This window comes from Lissotriton vulgaris, chromosome 2_1 (assembly GCF_964263255.1).
Source record: "Lissotriton vulgaris chromosome 2_1, aLisVul1.2, whole genome shotgun sequence".
NCBI classification, from domain to species: domain Eukaryota; kingdom Metazoa; phylum Chordata; class Amphibia; order Caudata; family Salamandridae; genus Lissotriton; species Lissotriton vulgaris.
Genome location: NC_141687.1, coordinates 510,871,014 through 510,892,639, shown reverse-complemented (window position 1 = coordinate 510,892,639; position 21,626 = coordinate 510,871,014). Strand labels below are relative to the sequence as shown.

Genomic DNA, 21,626 nt, shown 5'->3' with positions numbered 1-21,626 from the left:
CTGCACCCGCAGGCACCATCTTAAGAACACTGCGGTCTGCTGCAAGTCCTTCCTCCGGAATCCGACTGCCCAGCTCGACGAGAACCGGCTTCCCTGGCACCTCTGACCTCTACTCACCTCTACAGCAAAGCTGAGAACCGTGAGTGCGACGAGACCTCGAGGGACCAGCCATCTTCAAGACTGCACGACTTCTTTCCAGCACAACCGCCGAGGGATCCTCTGGTGAGTGCTTTGGGGTCCGAGAAGCCCCGACCCTGAGCAGCTCCAGCACCGAAGTTCAGCCTCCCAGCATCTCCACGATCTGCATGGGGCCCTTCTGCTTTTTGCTGCTCACCGCGTTGTTTGGCTACTAGCCCGCTGGCTTGTAGCCTTCTGAACGACGCCCGACGACATCACTGCTGCTGCTGGTCTGGTTGCTCCAGACTGGCCCTTGCTCCCTTCCAAGAGAGGAGCACCCCGGACCCTCCTGGTCCACTCCAGATGCCATTTTAGGTCCACCGCGTGGGCTTGAATTAGCCAAGGCTTTGTTGCCCAATCCTGGGTCGAGCGACGCCGACAGCTTCATCCATCGTGGGACAGCTCGCTCCTCCATCCTGGTCGCCGACAAAGCCTCCTGGTCCGTGAGATCTGCAGAGCCCAGCGTCGCCCACTCACCTAGTCGAGGTGACTACCATCCGGTGCCCTCCTGGTGCCACCTGACTACTGGCTAGTAGTCACAAACTTGGTCCCCTCTGCTTTCAGGTATCGTCTATCTTCAAGATCCAGGCTTGAATCACATCGAACTCTCTTCACTGGTCGCCTGCCAGCATCTTTCTTCCAGGCTCCTGGTCCGTCTACGAGGATTCCCGACGTCTTTTGAGACCTATGCAGCTGCAGCCCCTGGGCTAGGTAACTTCGGCATTTCGGTGCCCCAGCATAGCCTCACTATCCAAGGGTCAGAATCCACTTTCGTTTTCTTCCTACCAGGTCGGGTTCGCCCGAGAACACGAACTTTGTGAAATCTAGCTACCATAGACTTTGTCCCGCATCACGCGTGAGAGTGCACACTCTGCACCCGAGTCCCCTAGGCCTCCTACTAGTAATCTGAAGGTTCAGTAACGTAGTCCTAGCGATTCCAAAGCCTATTAGTACTGTACTTACCTGCTAGTAATTTCGCATTCCACTTTCAGAGTATATGGTTTTCTGTGCCCCTCGGGCATTTGTATATACTGTGCTAACTTAAGTATTTTCATAAGAGTTTTGTTTTGTGCTTAGTACCCTGTCCTCATAAAGAGTACAAGGCTGTTGTGATTCTAATAAATACACTGTTTATTTTCATAAAACTTGTGGTGTCCTTTCACTGGGTATTCAAGGGGTATATGTGTGGTATAACAGCTGGCTTAACACGCCCTCTCGAGTCTTTAGCCTTAGACTGCTCTTATCCACGCTACTAGGATAGCTGGTCTATAAGGTTGACTTACAACCAATCATCAATAAGGGTTGTCTGGACTGATACATGGTGTTCACTAGAATAGTGAGCACTGCATATCAGGCCAACTTCTCACAAGGGGCATAAGCCTTTCCCTGGTTGGCTGGGTCCCCCCCCCATCTGCAAGATGGCCGGGACTGAGAGTTGTCCTTCACCTCTGCTCCCTCACCTGAGGAATTGAGTTGGCAGAGGTGGGCACACCTCTCTTCCTCACTTGTTTTTCCCACTGGTTTTCCCGCCCAAAGTGCGGGTCAGAACCAGTGGGGACCAGTTGCTGAAAACAGCAAGTGGCCTGGGGAAGCTCAAAAAGGCGGCAAGCCTTTAAAGCTTCCCCTTCGTGGACCCTGCCTATCCTGGGGAGGAGGCTTTTCACCTCGTCCCAGGATGTGCATTGTTTCAGACCCCCGAGAGCAGCAGGCTCCCGACCCAGGGCTCCAGAAACCTGCCTGGTGATGGCAGCTGAGAAGCAGCCACTCCGCCTGGACACCAGTGTTAGTTCATTTTACGGGGGGATCTCTAAGATGCCCTCTGCATTTTTCGTTAAATCCCACACTGGCATCAGTGTGGGTTTAATGTGCTGAGATGTTTGATACCAAACTTCTCAGTTTTCAGTGTCGCCATTATTGTGCTGTGGAGTTCGTACTGACAAGCTCCCAGCACCATATACTCTTTAGGCAGCACTGCACTTACAATGGGTAAGAATGGACTTACACACTATATGGGTGCCCTATACCAGTGGTGTACCCTCACCACTGGTATAGGGCACCCAGCTAGAGGGGTGACTGATCTATGCCAAGGAAGTGGGCTGTAGGCATGGCACACGGGGATGTGTGCCATGTTGACTCTTTACTTTGTTCTGCACCAAGACACTCAGCCTGCAAAGGGAGTGTGTGAAGCGCTGCAGCCCTTGCAGGCCTTCCCTGGTCAGTGCCCTGGGTTCCTGTGGTACCATTTACCAGGAGCTGACCTGTGGCCAGAGATGCCAATTGGGTACTGTTTTTAATGAAGTTTTAGGGAAAGAACATAGGCTCTGGGTACCTGATTAGCAGGTGCCCTGGGCACACTCAAAGCACGTGCCCAGGGCACACTCAGTCAAAGCACATCAGCAGTTAAGCAAAAAGAGGGGCCTACCATGCAGAAAAAGGGCACTTTCTCATAGGGTTCGGAGGGAGGTGTTATGAGTTTCGGGTGACCATTGCCATGTAGGTTTGCCTCCACATGGTATTACTGTGTTCAGGTCATTTCTCTGTTGTATGCCTCCAACTGTAAACTCAGCCCACCCCCTCCAAACTCCTTATGGCGCAGATTTAAAACTACCCACCACCCTAATGCCTGAGGTGTTGTTCTCCCCAACACTTTTAACAAAAACATCATACCAAGCAAACAGTAATAGTTGCTTCTGGTAAATGAGGGGGGTCCTGGGAGACAATCACCCATAGCAGATCTTTAGTTCCGTACCGAACAGGCCACCAGGTCCATGTAGACAGAAGTTGAGTTGCAATGGCCAACAGAAAAATGTCTCTCCCATATCGCTAATCTGCAATTTCGCTGGAAATAAATACTGCGTTCTTCAGGTTCAGTTTCCGGCAATGGAGCTTTATATTCAGGAATGCTTTTCTTTTCGTATGGCGCTGGTATAATCTGTACATATTTTCAATAAGCCTCCTATCTGCCAGGGACCATGGGTACGTGCCACTTGTAGGATGTTATCCCAGTTTCAAACGTTTAGCAGCCTGGCCACTCTGTCTAGGAGGTGCCGCTGGCACCAATGGTTTACCCGGCATTCTGTGCGCCCTCTCCACTGTAAACATTATGGATGCACTGCCCCACATCACTTCTGAGAGGAGCCAGTCCTCCAAGAACAGTTCCAAGCTTGGGCCTTTAGGTCTTTTTGGGACCCCCACCAGCCTCACATTGTTGCGCTGGAACCACCCTTTGGCATGTTCCACCTTTTCTAGTAAGAGCTCAATGGTTTCCTGTAGTTCTTGAATTGTCTTGTCACTTTCTGTGACAGCAGGTACCAGTTGAGCCAAATTGCTTCCCAACCCCTGTCATTGGTGGCCAGCTAACAGCCACTGCCAGCCCAGGTAAGAGGAGAGTCCCATCCAAGGCACCGCCTGCTCACCTCAGGGTCCCACTGGTAAGGAGATGTTGTGTCCCTATTCCTAGTCATCTCCTGGTAGCTGGCTAGTCTGCTCCCCCCTCCCCCCCAACACCCAACTATACACCCCTCCGGTTAGCTGGTGTTAATGCTGGAACTGGGAGGACTTGCATAGTTTCTCCACCTATCGGTTTTATTGACGGTCTGTCGGGGCTGCAGCCACAATATTGTGGGCCACCGCAGGGCTGCTGATCATAGTTTTATTTCCAGGGGAGGCAGCAGGTTGCCCCTCAGGCCCCACCTCTGTTTTCACGGGTCCCGCTTCACACCTGCAGGGTTTCACGGCTGACCACACTCATGATCACTTCTGTTGCCCCCTTACCGGTGTCAGCGAACCACTGTTGTCGTCAAGCCACTCACTCCAGTCCTGCAGGGGTGAGATGTCCTCTTCACTAGGAACGTAGAACCCCCTTGGCCGGATGGTTTCAGCAGAACCAGGCCACCCTGTCTTATCCAGGCCATGGCTGCCTCCATCTTGCTGTGACCGTGCTGGTAAACTCTCCTTTGGAAATGTTTGCACCAAACTCTCCCACATTGCTCTGCACCTCTCCCTGAGGTGTCCCGACCTCTTTCCTGTCTGAAGGGAAGCCGGGGACTGCAAGAGAACTGTGTTCACTGAACAGTTTGTTGGAGCTTCAGACTCAAGCGGCCATCTTTGTCGGCATTGAACCAAGCCCTTCAACCATTTTGTTCTTCACATCAGCCAGTTGGAACTGTGGCCAATTCAGCTGGCACCCAAGGCCTTCCTCCGCCATCCAAGGTATGCCCACCCAGAATTTGACCTCACAAGAGCTGTGTAGTATGTCAACAAGCCTCCTTTTCTTGGAAGCATGGAGACTGTAGTCTTGGTCACACCACCAAGGGATCTGGCTCACTGCCAGTCCCCTAGCAGGGTCTCTGAATGTCGGAGCTGAAAGCCTGACCTGGTGTTATCTTGGCGATATCATGAGTGGTGTCTTCTACCAGAGCTACTTCAGAAAACCTTCGCTCAGTGACAAAAAAAGTTTAAAAACATATATTTTATAAAAAGCGATCATGCTGGCAACGCTATTTTTTCCAACTTCTAACCATGTTGTACAGCAGCTACTGCCGAAGTGCAACTAGTCTTAAAACCACATTGACAAAACTAATACATTCTGAAAAGCTTATTGGCTTTCCCATTGTTTGTTGCTTATGTGGTGGCTATGTTCTAAAATCCAGATGAAAAGTTTTGAGTTTATGTAAGTTAGCACTGGGTTACCTTATCCCTACCATCTGATGGGTGATGCGGTTGGTACTGTGAGACGAGGCTGCCGCGGGCAAGTTGCATCTGATGGGATCTTGGTTGAAGCAGGTGAGGGTGGGAGGGTGACTGGCACAGTCTCTATTTTCAGTTTAACTACAAGGCCTTGGAAATGTTGGAATGGCAAAATTAACATGCAAATCAATACGTACATCAGTAACTTAAAGCTAGGGATTTTCACTACTGAAGCATAAAGGACAAGGTAGTGGAAACTGTAGCCTGGTTCTTGTGGACATATCGTTTAAGGAGGGGGTTGCCACCTCTCTTGACCGGAGTAGTCTCAAACTGCGAGTCAAATGAAAGGGAAGTGAGTGAGGGTTCTTGCTAAGGTGTTGTTAATTCAACCATGTTATCTGGTTCACATTCAATGCAAATCAGTGGTGTTACAGTTCAGGGCCAGCATTCTTTATCCTGTTTTCTCAATAACATGATGTAACAAGTTTGATTGCACAAGGTCTAATAGAAAAACATCAGTCTTATCAGCTTGTCGCCTGTGCTAAATAAAATCCCTAATTTTGTTCACTTCAAGGGAGGTATTTCGGATTTGTGACCTGAATGTTTGCCTAATGTTTAATGCTGCCATTTAACTACTTTGATTTGTTCTTGTCTTTTTTGCTACAGAGATCTTGTGCATAGACAGACAGCCAGTGCAGTAGTTCAACACATGTCGCTTGGTGTCTATGGATTTGGCTGTGAAGATTCTCTTAATCACCTACTGAATTATGTGTGGCCAAATGTTTTCGAAACCTCTCCTCATGTTATTCAAGCAGTCATGGGAGCTCTCGAAGGCCTGAGAGTTGCTATTGGTCCTTGCAGAATGTTGCAGTATTGTTTACAGGTATATTGGAAATTTCAGTTGATAAGTCCCCTTATTTTTGTTTATATGCATTGCAGGTCTACATTCAATAATAGTATATGTATCTGAGGCACTTTGGTTTGCAAAAATGTAATGTAAGACCTTGTATATTTAGGTCCATTATGATAACAAACTTGAGTAGGAAACTTCACTTTGTGATACAAAATCATATTCTAAAACAGAAATGTAGAAATTACTGCATGTGTCCTAAGCATTTATCATGTTTTCGGCATGTCGACAAATGCACAGGTTGCAGAATAGTTTACGCTTGCTAACTGTCTAAATATCCACTAATGGGGATGGAGAGTATTGTTGCTGGGAACTTTATAAAAATTGATTTTCCCAACATGCAGCTATCATTAATTTTATAATCTCTCACCAGGGAGCGCTTCAAAATTCTCACCATCATACAGTATGTTTTGCTGTTTGCAATCATTTTTTCTTTGCAACTGCAGTGCTTTTTTCTTTACAATGTAAAAATGTTTCCTTTACCAATGTGTTGAAAAGCACATTTAGGTTATTGCTTAGAATTATCATAGTTATGCAGGGAGCCTAGCTAGAACTCTTGAGTAGATACAAGAAGCTGACCGCACCAATTGCTCCTACATCAGGCTACTCTATGCTACCCAATCATTTTATTAACAAACAGTCCAGTTAAGTAGATATTTTTCTCAGTCTCGTCTCCTGAGAATTTCTCAAAATGAATTATTTGAATTGCCATGTTTCTCATTTACTTCCTAATATCTCTGGACCCTTAGATTTATTTTTTTCCATACTTTAGAACATATTCTGTTGTGCATCCTGCTCCAGTATATAGGGTTCTCTTCCAGGGGATCATCACATATATATATATATGGCGCTGGTGGACGAATCTGCCTGAAAATTACCTCAAATTTTCCTCGCTGAGCTCCGGTCCTTCCTTGAAAGTTTGGGGGGGGGTTCGTCAAGCGGTGGCCGAGAGAAAAGGGGGGTCCGAAAACGTGTTTTCTCCATGTTAATTTCCATAGGGCGGTCGAACTCACTTTTAGCCTGAACGGCTGAATGGATTTCCACCAAATTTGGCAAAATTGTAGGGACTGGTAGCTCGATGTGCCTTTGCTATGTCTCAAGATATGTGCTCCAGTGGTTTTTGAGTAATTTAGGTTCAAAAAAATATATATCTATCTACGGCCGCGACCCGGCACGCGCACCGGGGAGCGCAGTGGGCGCGACAAGGGAGGTGCGCACGGAAAGCTGATTGGCTCTCGGAGGGTTCTCTTCCAGGGGATCATCACATATATATATATATATGGCGCTGGTGGACGAATCTGCCTGAAAATTTCCTCAAATTTTCCTCGCTGAGCTCCGGTCCTTCCTTGAAAGTTTGGGGGGGGATTCGTCAAGCGGTGGCCGAGAGAAAAGGGGGGTCCGAAAACGTGTTTTCTCCATGTTAATTTCCATAGGGCGGTCGAACTCACTTTTAGCCTGAACGGCTGAATGGATTTCCACCAAATTTGGCAAAATTGTAGGGACTGGTAGCTCGATGTGCCTTTGCTATGTCTCAAGATATGTGCTCCAGTGGTTTTTGAGTAATTTAGGTTCAAAAAAATATATATCTATCTACGGCCGCGACCCGGCACGCGCACCGGGGAGCGCAGTGGGCGCGACAAGGGAGGTGCGCACGGAAAGCTGATTGGCTCTCGGGTGTCTGTAAACATTCGAAACAGTCCGGAGCGGCCGCCATCTTGTGTCTCGGTAGGATAGAGACACAAGAGGTGGAAAAAAAGGGGGAAATGACCATAAGGGGGCAGGGTAGACCCCTCCCCTGACCCCCTAGGTTTGATGTGGGGGCTATAAAAGGGCCCCGCGGTGCAAAATAATAAAAACAAAAATTATTTGCGCGGGGGGAGCGCCCGGTACGTGCACCGGGGAGCGGACCGGGGAGCGGCCCATGGGAAAAGAAAAATGTAGGCTTTTTTTATAAATTGGAGGTAGTTCTAAAAACTGGTTTTTTTTCGTTTTTATATTTTTTTGTGTTTTTGGAACATTTTGTACTTTTTTTGGCTTTTATGAACTATTTCTTTGTTATTTTTATGGGGAGAAACGAAAAAACAGGGAATTGAGAATGGCTCAACTGGAGCAAAAAAAAAAGTAAGAAAAAATTAGGGTTTTTTGGGGCATTTGTGGTTGTCCCCAGCAAGGACAATAAGCTTTATGCTCAGTTCACCATAGGAGATGGTCTTACCACAATGGATACATGTTATACGGAAATCCACAAACTGTGGCTGAATGCAAGGGATCGTCTCCCTTGCCTCTGGTCCCGATGGAGTGGGTTGCTTTCTTTTGGAGGTGGTGCTTGAAGATTGGGGAGAGTTACTGGCCAGTTCCCTCATCTCTGCAGCACAATAGTTCATCGGATGCCTGCGCTGCAAGTGGCGAATCACGGTGTTGTTTCCAAAAGAGTATTTTTTATTAGGAATCCCCCTGGAAAGTTCCATGCCACAGATTAGGCAAGTCACCTTGGCCGCATTGACTTTTTTCTTGCCCTCTGGGATCGAAAAAAACTCCCATACAATGTGTGGTTTTGGGGTATTGTGTTCTTGCAGCCATCTTCTCCTCCTCCTCTTGTTGACCACCAATGTAATCTTGTGGTGGTCCTCTTGGTGGTTGTGGTGGTGGTGGTGGTGCAGATGCTCCAGCTGCTGCTATTGAAGCCATTTCAAAGTACAAAATATACCTCAAAGATTGCAAAACAGGTCTTCCTAAGTCAAAGGACAAAGTCAGAATAAGGAAAAAATGTGGGGTCTTTCATCATTTGTTAAAAAAAAGGCCTGAACCAATGAGAAGTGTTATTTTCAGGTCACAAGAGCAGGGATTTCATCATTATGAAACCAAAACTGTTCTGCACCAATAAAAAGTGTTATTTTCAGGTCACATGACCGACGCGCTTACGCGGCGTGCCCCCGGGCCTGTCGCGTAAGCGCGTCACATGTTTACGTTGCGCGATCGTATTCGCTTGAGTGCTTCCGGGTGCGCTTACGCCGTGCGTATCACGTGGACGCGGCTACCCGATACATCACAATGATGTTTTCGTTTGCGGCAATAGCGCTAACTGGACGCTCTCCGGAGAGCGCCCTGGGGCGCTTCTAAAGACTACGCTTTCCGGGGCGCTTACCGGGGCGCGACCCGAGAGCGCTCCAGGGTAAAAAAAAAATATATATATATATATATATATATATATATATATATATATATATATATATATATATATATATACATTAAAAAATTGTTTTAAATACAAATAAAATATAGGATTCATTTTCAAAAATATTACATTTTTATAGCTATAGACATTTGCTATTAACAAAATTTTGAAATTCAAAGAATAAAACATAGGTTTGGGGCCTTATATATAGTTAGGAATTAGCATTTAAAAACCTAGGAAATTCACTGAAAAAACCATACGTTTCACACCAGTTATAGTTGGGAATTAGCATTTAAAAAACCTATTAAATTAACTGGAAAAACCATAGGTTTCACACCAGTTATAGTTAGCTGGAAATTTTACTGACATAAAACCATTGAAATTCCACGTTAGTTAGTTAGACTCACTATAACTTGCGCGTGTAATGCACTGCTGATGACGTCACATATTACATCACTCATGACATGGTCAGTGGCATCACTCATGACATCACTGATGACACCATCCAGTGAATGTGTGCCTTTCTGAAAAATAAATGTTTTATATATGTATATGTAAAGGTCAATGGAAGAATAAATGTTTAAATAAGTGTCTTAATGGATGTTTTTTTTTTTTAATTGATTGGTTAACTGGCTTAAGTGTATTTTAGTGAATACATATATTAGCGAATATTGTTTAAATATTTAAATGTTTGTATCAGTGTTTCGCTTTGTGGCAGCATGGGTTGGTGAGAAGCTACATGTGTGTGTATATGGGTTATTAGATGGTTTTTTTAGTATCAGTATGAGTGTCTGTATGGTTTGGTGGGGGTATTACTTAGTACATAGATGCATCAATGACTGACTCACTGTTTGTATGTGTTTGGAAGACGGCATATGTGCAGGACTGTATGGATGGATGAGTGTGTATATGTGTGTGTTAGTGAGTGAATGACTGTATCACTAGTGTCTTTATCAGTAACTACATATGTTTTAATCTAGTATATGTGAGTATTGATGTATATAAGTGAGTATATGTGAGTGAGAGATTGAAAGAGTTCTTGTTTTAATAAGTATGTGTTTCTATAAGTGATTGTTTGAGAGTAAGTATGTGTAAGTTTCCTTAGAAGTAAGGTGGTAGTGTGTGTATAGCTGTATATGCAAATAAATGGATGTTCAATAGTTTATTTGCATGTGTGAGTATGTGTGTGATTAACTTTTGGAAGACTGTCGATGTGTTACAGGATGTATAGGTGTATCACTACATATGATGAGTGAGTATATGTATGAGTGACTATATAGAACTGTTGGTGAATTAGTGGATGTGTATATACATGGTGGAATTACTGAATTGGTTGTTGTAACTGGTATGGGTATCTCCACTTTTTTGAAAATGTTAGTTTCTATTTTTGAATGTGTTTCAAGGGTTACTTTACAGTGAAAGGTCTGTCACAAGAATGGTGTCATCAGTGATGTCATGAGTGATGTCACTGACCATGTCATGAGTGATGTAATATGTGACGTCATCAGCAGTGCATTACACGCGCAAGTTATAGTGAGTCCAACTAACTATAACATGGAATTTCAATGGTTTTGTGTCAGTAAAATTTCCAGCTAACTATAACTGGTGGGAAACCTATGGTATTTTCAGTGAATATATATATATATATATATATATATATATCTCATTACAGAATCCTGAGAAACCTAGCGCATACGCCTCAATCGCGCATATAGCCAGAAAGCAGGACACGGACCCAAATTTCTTCTTGCGTTGTTTATTTGCCCAAAGTCAGACTCGCTTCGCGGCTCCCGCCGCTTGTTCACTGGACGGATGAAGTAGACTTGAGTTCTTCGACGTCTACGGTGCGCACCGTGCCTCCTCTCCCGTGAAAAAGCGAGATCTGACCGGATCTTTTCCTCTAGGTGAACGAGATCTGACCGGATCCTCTCTTCTGGGAGAACGAGATCTAACTGATCTTTCCTTCTGGGAGAGCAGGATCTGGTTGGTCGTCTCACAGGCGATCTGCTTGCTTGGCGCCTGGGGGGACTGCGTCTGTCCATTTCCTCCACCAGTCTCTGTAGAGGAGATCTGTGCTGAGGACTGACATACTCTTGCATACGTCTGGCAGCCCCTGACTCTTGCCAATGATCCAAAGACTTGTACCATCTAGTTGACAGTCTGACCTCCGCAGCCGAAGGATCTGGCTGCCGTACAGGCGATCTGTGGACAGGACTTCTGGATCTTGAGGATGTTGTTGAAGAGCCAGAAGACTGCGACGTGGAATGGCGTCACCATAATTACAGAGTTTCTCGACGACGATAAGAGTTCTTTCTGGATGCCTTGGCGTCGAGCGTTCCAGCGTTGGATGTCTTTCTCTCGACGCCGAATGCCTCTGGGGAGTCGGCGGATCCATCAATCTAGACGTCAAATGCTTAGACGGCGATCGATGCGAGGATCTACAATCTCTCGGTGCCGAACGGTGATGAGCAGCCGTCGGCGGAGCCTCTCTCGACGCCGAATGGCGATGACTAGCCGACGACGGAGCCTCTCGACGCCGAACGGCGATGACCAGCCGTCGACTGAGTCCTCTCTCTCAACGTCGAATGTCTGTGCGACGACAGCGGAGGGGTATTGGTCATCCTCTACGCCGGACGTAGACGAGACGGCGACGGAGAATGCCTCCTCGACGCCGACCGATGTTTCCTTGACGGCGGAGGGGTCTTGTTCCTCGACGCCGAACGTAGTTTCTTAGACGACAGAGGAGGGGTCACACTTCGACGCCGGTCGTCGCCTGGATGACGACGGCGGCGGAGGAATGACCTCCCTCGACGCCGGGTTGACGACGGCGGAGGGGTCCTGGATCTCTACGCCGAACGTCGCCTGGTTGACGGTGGCGGAGTCGCATTCCTCGATCCCGGCCGTCGCCCGGTCGACGGCGGCGGATGAGTGACCTCCCTCGACGCCGTTCGCCGCCTGGTTGACGACGGCGGAGGGGATTTCGCCGACGGAGCTGGATTCTTTGACGTCGTCGACGTACCTGGTCTTCTCTTCGACGGCGAGCCCGCCGTCGACTGTAGTTTTGAAGAGATGACCCACCGGTGGTTCTTTCTGCAGAGCCGAGCCCGACGCTAAAGTAGAATGGTGTGAAGACTTGTCTTTTGAAGATGTTCTAGTCTTCTTGGAGCCCTTCCTCACCGGAGACCTTCCTCTGGATGACCTGTGAGCCAGGCCATAAATGTGAATCCTCTCCCTGTCTTTGAGAGTTCTTCCTGGCAGGTGCTCACAATGAAGACAGGTGCCTGGATCATGTTTTCAGGCAGACACAGAATACAGACGTCGTGGTTGTCTGATTTTGCCTTCTTGTTGCCACAAGGACACTTGTCAAAAAGCGAAGGCATTCTCAGTTGAAAATGTTCACTAAACGGACTGAAAAAGACAGTTTCTTACTTGACTAGATGTTAAATGTCAAAGTAAGTTAAAAAGTTGTTAAAAGTGAAGTAATTTTCTGTCGAAAACAGAAATTAGTGGAGCTGTGCAACCAGGATCCTTCATGAAGGAGCCGGAAAGAACAACTGACCTAACTGTCACCCCTAAGGCATGATGGGATACTGGGGTCAGGAGTGCCTTAAAGGCACGGTGTCAGTTTATTGCTATGCAGCTACAGGTTAGCTTTTCAGTCTTTTTAGACTGAGTTTGCAATGCAGCCTGGGAGCTTTCTATGCTTTCAGTGAGTGAAAAGAATTTCTACTGCTATCTGAGCATTAAAACAGTTTCTAAACAATCTTTGGTGTTTCACATGTTTCTAATGCATATTATTCATGTATGGTGGAAATTCTTCACAGCATTTTTCAGCTCTGATGTTGTTTGGCTGCTATTGCATATATATATATATATATGTATGTATGTATATGTGTGTGGCACATATAATAGTGTTTCCGGGGTCCCGCGCATGTGCGGGAATATTCTAATGCTTATGATTTTGATGAGGATACCCCTGGAAGAGAACTAGGAATACAGGTAACTAACTAATCCTTTATTTCCATTGTTCACCACTGCTATTGTGTTCGAATTTTTTATGTACTGGAATCTTTCCATGTAGTCTGTTCCACCACACAAGGCTCCATAGTCAAGAGTTTGTCCAGAATTTAAGCTTAATCAGTGAAAAAAACGATCTGAAAGAAACCGGTTAGTATAAGATTCCTTACCTTAGAATATTCCCAGGCGTCAGACTAGATCTGGAAACATTTGAGTAGCAGTACCCTTGCGCGTCGGTTGGCGTCATCTGCGGCTCCGCCTTTGTCATCTGCGTCGTTGGCGCCGGGATGACGTTGCCGGAGTACTTAGATGCCGCCCTCGCACGCTGACATCAGTTCTTCTTTTTTCCGCGCCAGCAAGCGCCGATCCGGAAAAAGTGGTACCTTTAGTCATTTTTTGACTAAACTTTTTCAATAATTTTTTTATCACTTTTCGAAGTCGAACGACTCCGAAGGTGCCAGTAGATTTGCCCGGGTTCAAACCATGCGTCGACTGCAGCCGACTGTCTGTTACCGACCCCCATCGCCGGTGTCTTCATTGCCTGGGGCCCAGCCACGATGACAAGTCGTGCCCCGACTGCCGGGCCTTGACGTCGAAGGCTAGGCGGGAGCAAACCCGCAAGCGCCTAGAGCTCCGGCAGTCGGCCCTGCGCCGCTCTAGGTCCCGGTCCGGTAGGAGGTCGAGGGACCGGTGGCGGGGCTGGAGTCATCACGGCTCGGAGGATGGACACCACTCCTCGAGCTCCAAGTCCTCAGGTAAGAGGCACAAGAAGTCAAAGAAGCGACATCGCTCTTCCGACACCCGTGACGCGGCCGGGGGTTCGGGCGACACCGCCCCCGCGGCTCCGGTGGAGCCGCGTGCGTCGCAGCCTACTCCATACACGCCTTCCTCACGTCCATGAGGTCGCTCACTCCTCCGTCGGGTTCCGCGGCGCCTTCAGACATATCGACCCCGTCTGGGAGTCCAAGCGGGCCGGGTGCTTCGGCCCCAACGCCGTGGGCGACTTGGGTCCAGATGCCGCAGGGCCCCTCCGGATCCAGGGTCGTCGCCGGACGACCTCGCCGGCCCCTAGGGTGTCTCCCCCAGTGCCGTCCCAGGACGACATCGTCCCCGGTCCTCCCCTCGATCTGGGTCCTGCTCTCGACGCAGATGGGAGACTTCTACTTCTATGACCCGGCCCCATCATTTGACCCTGAGTACCAGGAGATGGGTGGCGAGATGGATTGGGAGGGGTCTGAGAACCCTCTGGCACGTGAGTGCCAGCCTTATCAGGACTGGGCAGGTGAGCTAAGGGATACCAGTGGTATGAACACTTCGCTAAACACTGGTTTTGTCTCCCCTCCTACTGTGGCTTCGGACGAGGGGGCTGCCTATAGTTTGGTGTTGACGCGGGCGGCCAAGGCCTTGTCCCTTGAACTCCCCGTCGCGGCCGTGAGGACTAACCTCCTCACTGAGGTCCTTAAACTGCAAGCTCTTCGTAGCCTCTGTTGCCGTTTAATGAGGCCTTGTCTGACGTTCTTTCGGGCACCTGGTCCAGGCCCGCTACAGGTCCCCCTGTAGATAGAAACGTAGCCAGACGCCACAGCCTGGCTCCGGGCGACCCTTGCTTCCTGTCCACCCACCCCACCCCAAGAGCCTGTTCATACATGCCTCTAACTACCAGACCGCATTCCCGTTGGCTGCTCCCGATCGGGTATCCAAGAGGTACGAACAGTATGGAAATAGGTTCTCACTGAGTTTGGGGTTGCGGTCAGTTAACACAGCGGGCCTCTTGGGCCGTTATACCCACTCTCTGTGGGACACGGTCGTGGACGTGCTGCCACAATGTCCGGAGGAGGCCCAGACTAAACTCGCCCAAGCCCTTGCGGAGGGTCGAGATGCGGCACGGTACTCCATCCGATGAGGGCTGGATACAACGGACTCACTAGGTAGAGCGATGGCAACGACTGTGGCGATTCGTCGCCACGCCTTGGCTGAGGTCCGCCAACTTTTCGGCTGATGTCCATAACACCCTTATGGACATGCCGTTTGATGGCAGTCTCCTCTTTGGCGACAAGGCAGACATTGTGCTTGAGCGCTTTAAGGACTCCAGGGCTACGGCCAAGTCCTTGGGCCTGTCGGCCCGCGCCAGCAGCCTGCTGCCTTTCGCTCCTTTCGTGGCCAAGGAAGGGGTGCCCCCACACCATGGGCCGCAGACTAACATCCAACGAGGTGGCGGATGTGGTAACAGCCGTGGCGGTGCCCAGGGACAAAGGCGAGGCCAGTCCACATCCACCCCCGCAGCATACGCCTCAAAGCCCTCCTAGTCTGAGCTTTCAGACCCACACGACACCAGTGGGGGGCTGGATTCGCCGTCACCTCCTTCACTGGCGCACCATCACTTCGGACAGGTGGGTGCTGCAAATAGTCAGAAGGGGCTACTCCCTCCCCTTCGAGGCGACTCCTCCAGCCATGCCACCGCAGTACCACCGCGTGTCGGGGGATCACTTGGATCTTCTGCAAGAGGAAGTTACCAAGGGGGCCATCGAGTGCGTTACTGGGCCAGAAGTAGGTGTGGTTGTTGTTCCCACTACTTTCTGGTTCCCAAGAAGGGCAAAAGGGGCCTACGCCCTATCTTGGACCTGCGGAATGTCAACGGCTTCCTCCGGAAAGAGAAATTCAAGATGCTGACTTTGGCTCTGGTCTTGGCTGCTCTAGACCCAGGAGGCTGGATGGTAGCGTTGGGGGTGAAGGACGCCTATTTCCACATTCCCGTCCTGCCGTTCACGGTAGGCCACGAGCACTTTCAGTTTACTGTGCTCCCCTTCGGCCTTACCAGCGCCCCACGGGTGTTCACAAAAGTGCTGGCGGTGGTTGCAGCTCATCTGCGCAGGTTGGGGGTTTCAGTCTTCCCCTACCTCGACGACTGGTTGTTGAAGACTGGCTCGCCCCAGACAGTCGTCAGACACCTCCAGACTACGGCCGACCTCCTGCACCTGCTGGGTTTCTCCATCAATGTGCCGAAGTCACACCTGTGTCCCTCTCAGAAGCTCCTCTTCATCGGAGCGGTTCTAGACTCTGCGCAGTTTCAGGGTTATACTCCCGAACAGCGGGTTCGGGATATTCAGGCTCTGATTCTGATCTTTCAGCTGTTATCCTGAGTCTCGGTCAGGTTGACACTGCGGCTTCTGGGGCTGATAGCCTCCTGCATCCTTCTGGTGCATCACGCCAGGTGGCGGATGCGGGCTCTACAGTGGGACCTGAAGTTTCAGTGGGCCCAGCATCAGGGCAACTTGTCCGACCATGTCTTGATCTCGGAGGGCACTGCAAGACAGTTGCAATGGTGGCTCACGGACCGTGATTGGGTCAGCGGCAGATCCCTCTCCCTACCCACCCCTTAAGTGGGCTAAACTGAGGTGGAAAGGACTTTTCAGAAGTAGCCATCTTTGGGATGGCCTACTTAAGAATTCTGGAACAGGGTTATGCCCACCTAAAACAGAAAATGGTCATATAGGGGGTGTAGTACCCAAAGCGTCCCTAGTCCATTGGCTACTACCCTTCACTCCCCTAACTCCCCTTAATTCAGTTTTTAGGGCAGCACGTGGCACCAGAAAAATGGGTCCCGATGGCCTAAAGAAAGACTACTAACGAGTCAGACAGCAAGATCAGAAGACCCAGCAACTGACTTAGCACCAGTGCTACAGGCCTGCCTGCTGGCTTTGCCTACTGCTCCAAAAGTTGACTTGTCCCGCAGCTGCTGAGTCCCCACATCCTTTGTGCGCCCGGGCAACCTTTTCCCAGGGACACAGACCTCCCAAGGGACAGCGGAAGTGTCACCTGCATCTTGCAGACAACAAAAGAATGACAAAGAGGACTCCGGCCCTGCCAAAACCTGGTGCTGCCAAGCACCCCTTCACCGGAGCCCCCTCCTCCAGCCTGTGTTGAAGTGAGCCAACTGTCAACATGGACCCAAGACCTAGTCCACTGTGGAGTGACTCTTAATGAACTCACCAACTTCTTCTGCAGCCTTTGTTGGCAGGGCTCCTCAACCGCAAGTGTTGCCGGACAGAAAAAAACGACACCCCAAAGACCTTCTACACCCGCACACAGGGGCCCCCCTGAGCGCAGGAATGGACAAAACTCCGTTCAAATTCTGCTGCAATTGCCACCTCAAATTCGCGCAGAAGGACCAGCATCCGGTTTGCAACCTCTGCCTGCCGTTCGACAAGGATTGCAATGCCTGCTCCGTCTTTACCCCGACGAGACTCAGGGTTAGAGAGAGGCAGAGGAGAGACATCTAGAGCATCCATGGCCAAGGTCAACCTTGTCGCTTCAAGACTTGGGCCTCTCCAGTGAGGAAGAGGACAACATTGCAGAGGAAGCAGATGATTACACGGTCGTAGAGATGGATGAGTAAACATCAAAAGAGGTAGGAGAGACGTCGACCCCTAAACCCCGACAGACTCTCGAAAGCTTGTGTCAGACTCTCGAAAAACAGAGTAAGTCAAAGGAGCACTGGCGCTGAAAATTTCAACAGCCGCAGCTGCATCCAGGGACAAACAGCCCAGCGGATCCTTCGAAAAAGACTCCCAGACTGCGAAAACACAAGAAAACCCTAGGTCGTCTATACACTTCCTCCGGAAAGGCGCGTTCAACGCCTAAAGAAAATGACCCGAAGGCTACTTCAACGTTGACGTCTGCGTCAAAGAGATCGTCCGAAATACTCTACACCAAACAGGCTGCCGAGATGGAGAGGAAAAAGAGAAGGCTCGTGGCCGAAATGGATAACATCCTGCAAGGAGAAGAGAATTCGACGAGCGGATGAAAAGGTTCACCATCCTGTCGAAGCTGGTGAGGACAAAGAGGAGTTCAACGCCGAAGAGCCGCTGAAAACTCCTGAGCCCCAAGAACACAAAGAGGAAGAGGGCCTACACTATGGCAAGGAAGACCATACACAAGTTTGGGCTCGGCATCCTCGATGGCGCAGGACCCGGATTGGCAGGACCTCTACGCCGAGAACCCGGAAGAGGCCATGGAGATGTATCCTTCGAGACCTTCGCCGCCAGATGACATAGGTATCGACAACATTATCAGGAATGCAGCAACAGCTTATGGAGTGAAACTGGAGGAAGAAAAACCAAAAGCCTGCTTCCTCTTAAAGACCCTGCTCCCCACTCAAACCAGGAGTCCATTCCTCCCCTTGCTACCAGTGTCCTGAACCAGGGGAGGGAGGCATTCAAGGAACCAGCAAGCTGCAGATCTTTCACACCTAGGACAGAGAAGAAATACAAACACTCCTCTAAGGATCCTCCCTACATCCAGGGATCCGTGGCGGCTGACTGACTCCATCATTGCAGCAACAGCCAGAAATAGGGCCAACGTTCCCACAAACTCGGGCCCAACACCAGACAAGGAAAGTAGGAGGATAGACTTCACTGGAAGGAAGATGGAGAGGAATGGAGCAGTACACTGGCGCATTGCCAACTTTAATTCCCTACTCAACAGGCATATGTATAAGCATTGGGACAAGGTCGGACAACTGCTCAAACACCTCCCTGAGCAATACCAACAGAGGGCAACACACTTGGTGGAGGAAGGCAAGAATATAGCCAACTCATGCCTAAAATCAGCCCTGGATGCGGCAGACGCGTCCAGCAGGCTCATGATGATAGGGGTCACAGAGAGAAGGCATGCCTGGCTGACTATCAGGTTTCAAGCCGGAAGTACAGAATAACATCCTGAACACCCCCTTCAATTGTGAAACCCTGTTCGGAGCACCAGTGGATGAGAAACTCACCCAACTCAAATAGGATAATGAAACTGCAAGGTCCATGGGGTCATTGCAATTCAGATGAATTAGGAGAGGTACACCGGCACGGATGCCAAACAGAAGATGGGGAAACCAGCCGGGAACGTCGCATCAGACATCTCAGCAGGGCTACCAGGTGACAACCAAGCACAGCAGGGCCAGCAAAAAGAAACCTGGCAATACCAACCTCGGGGACAGTCCTTTCGCATGAGGGGGCGAATGGACGAGGGCAAACGAGAAGGCGGGGGCCATCAACCCACTTCAAAGTGACTCCGCACCACCAACCGTGCCCACCCACACGACATCTCTAGGGGAGGGGCACAACAAAGTCAGCAAAAAAGGGTCACACAGACAAAATATCAACTAACATGTAACACCAGTAGGAGGCAGACTAAAACACTTCTTCCAGTAATGGAAGAAAATAACAGACAGGTGGATAATGAACATCATACCGTTCGGATACTGCATAGAACTTGAAAAGAAACCACCAAACAGACCGAAAAGAAAAATGCACTCAGCAAAAGAACTAGCGCTACTTACAGAGGAAGCTCAAGAACTCCTCCAAAAAGAAGCCATAGAAACCGTACCATTCAAAGAAAGAAACAAGGGAGTGTACTCTAACTACTTCCTCGTAACAAAGATGGATGAAACACTAAGACCCATCCTGGACCTACGGTTCCTCAACTAACACAAGAACACAAAAATTCAAGATGACATCTCTTCAAGAAGTCATTCCTCAGATAAGGGACGGAGACTTTATGTCCACCATAGACCTAAAGGACGCCTACCTACACATCCCCAGGAACAGACAGCACAAACATCTACTGAGATTTGCCATCAACAAAGCACATTACCAGTTCACCTCCCTGGCCTTCGGACCAAAATCCACACCAAGGGTCTTCACCATGTGCCTGGCAGCGCACCTAAGGAGGGAAGGGATCCACTTATACCCCTTCCACGACTGGCTCATAAAAGCAAGTTCCTACAAACAATGCAAGGAACATGCACAACAGGTCACAAAAACGCTAACGGAACTGGGATTCTCAATACGCTGGGGGAAATCCTCAATGGAACCAGAGCAAGTGAAGATCTTCCTAGGCGCACAGATCAACACCATACAGAGCAAAGTGTTCCCCAGCGACAAGAGAACACTTGCCCTGCTGAAGGAGACACGTCCGTACCAGAAGGGGCGAGCTCCGACAGTGAGGACAGCGAACAAGATCATGGGGATGATTGCGTCCTGCATACACCTAGTACCCAATATACGGCTACACATGAGACCATTCCAGGAATGGCTGCAACAACAATGGTCACAAGCTACAGGAAGTTGGGAAGATCTAGTGGTTGTAACTCACACAGTGCAAGAGGAGATCGCATGGTGGAACAAGGATAACATAACAGAGGGGAAGCCTTTGACACCACGAAACCCAACAGTGACCATCACCACAGAATCATCCCAGAAGGGATGGGGAGCACACATGAACCAACTCAAGGTGTGGGGACTGTGGACGCCAACAGCTGCGATTAGGCACATGAACTACCTGGAACTAAAGACCGTGTTCCTCGCCCTAAAAGCCTTCCAGAAACAACTGTACGGGCAAAGAGTGTTGATACAGATTGACAACACCACAACGATGTTCTACATCAACGAACTAGGAGGAACCCAATCAGTCGCACTATCCAACCTAGCGCAGGACATATGGAGATGGGCCATCCCACTCAAAATAGACCTTCTAGCTATACACCTACCAGGGAAGGGCAACGTGGAGGCAGACTGGCTCAGCAGACAGACATCTGCATCCCACGAGTGGGAGCTCAATGCACAAGAAACACAATGGCTATTAAAGAAGTGGGGGACTCCGACAATAGACCTATGTGCAACACACCAGAATGCAAAATGCTGATACTTCGCATACTGGCAACCAGGGGAACAATCACAAGGGAATGCCCTATGGATAAGCTGGTTGAAAACATTTGCCTACGCTTTTCCCCCGATACCACTGATGCACAGGGTACTCTGAAAATGCAGAATCAGCAACATGACACTGATTTTGGTGGCACCTCAGTGGGCCAGGCAGTCCTGGTTCTCACAAATAGTGGAGATGGCGCAGGGACCACCTCACAAATTCGGGAAAAGAAAGGACTTACTCTCCATGCAAAACGGAGAGGTACTCCAGCCAGAGAGCCTCTGCCTAGTGGCATGGCTCCTGAAGACTTAGAGTTTGCACATCTGAAACTGCCAGAGTGCACACTGCGGGTGCTACGAGAGGCAAGAAGGCTTACCACACGGAGGTACTATGTGGCAAAATGGAAAAGATTCACACAATGGTGTTTAAAGGAGAAACTGCACAAGAAGATGACAAGGGAATCAACGGTGCTAAAATATTTAACGCACCTACTCAAATCAAACCGGAGTTCCACCTCGCTGAGGGTACACCTAGCAGCGATAGTAGCCTACACAAGAGGAGAGACGGGAAAGAGCTTCTTTACATCACAAGTAGTAAAGAGATTCCTGGAAGGGGCTAAAAGCACCACCCAAAAGGATGCCACCACCGGCATGGAACCTTAATTTAGTCCTAACAGAGCTTATGAAGGCACCTTTCGAACCCATTCATCAGGCATCACTACAAATTCACAAGTGGCAATCACCTCTCTATGCACGATAAGCGAACTGCCAGCGCTAACACTGCAAGAACTCTACATTCAAATACACAATGATAGGGTGGTAATGAGAACTGACCCACACTTTATGCCAAACGTGGTGTCAAGGTTTCACATGAACCAGACAATACAAATACCAAGCTTATTTCAGAAACCATCCACAAGCTCAGGTAGAGCACTGCACATTCTGGACGCTAGAAGGGCAGTAA

General features: G+C 49.1%; 1 protein-coding gene across 1 annotated transcript in view; it reads left to right on the top strand.

The window, feature by feature from the left end:
* Positions 1–21,626, top strand: part of SF3B1 (splicing factor 3b subunit 1) — a 322,360-nt gene that overhangs the window by 286,489 nt on the left and 14,245 nt on the right. Inside the window, exon 24 of the mRNA XM_086955420.1 lies at positions 5,533–5,749. Coding sequence (XP_086811546.1) covers positions 5,533–5,749 — 217 coding nt within the window. The remainder of the gene's footprint in view (positions 1–5,532; positions 5,750–21,626) is intronic.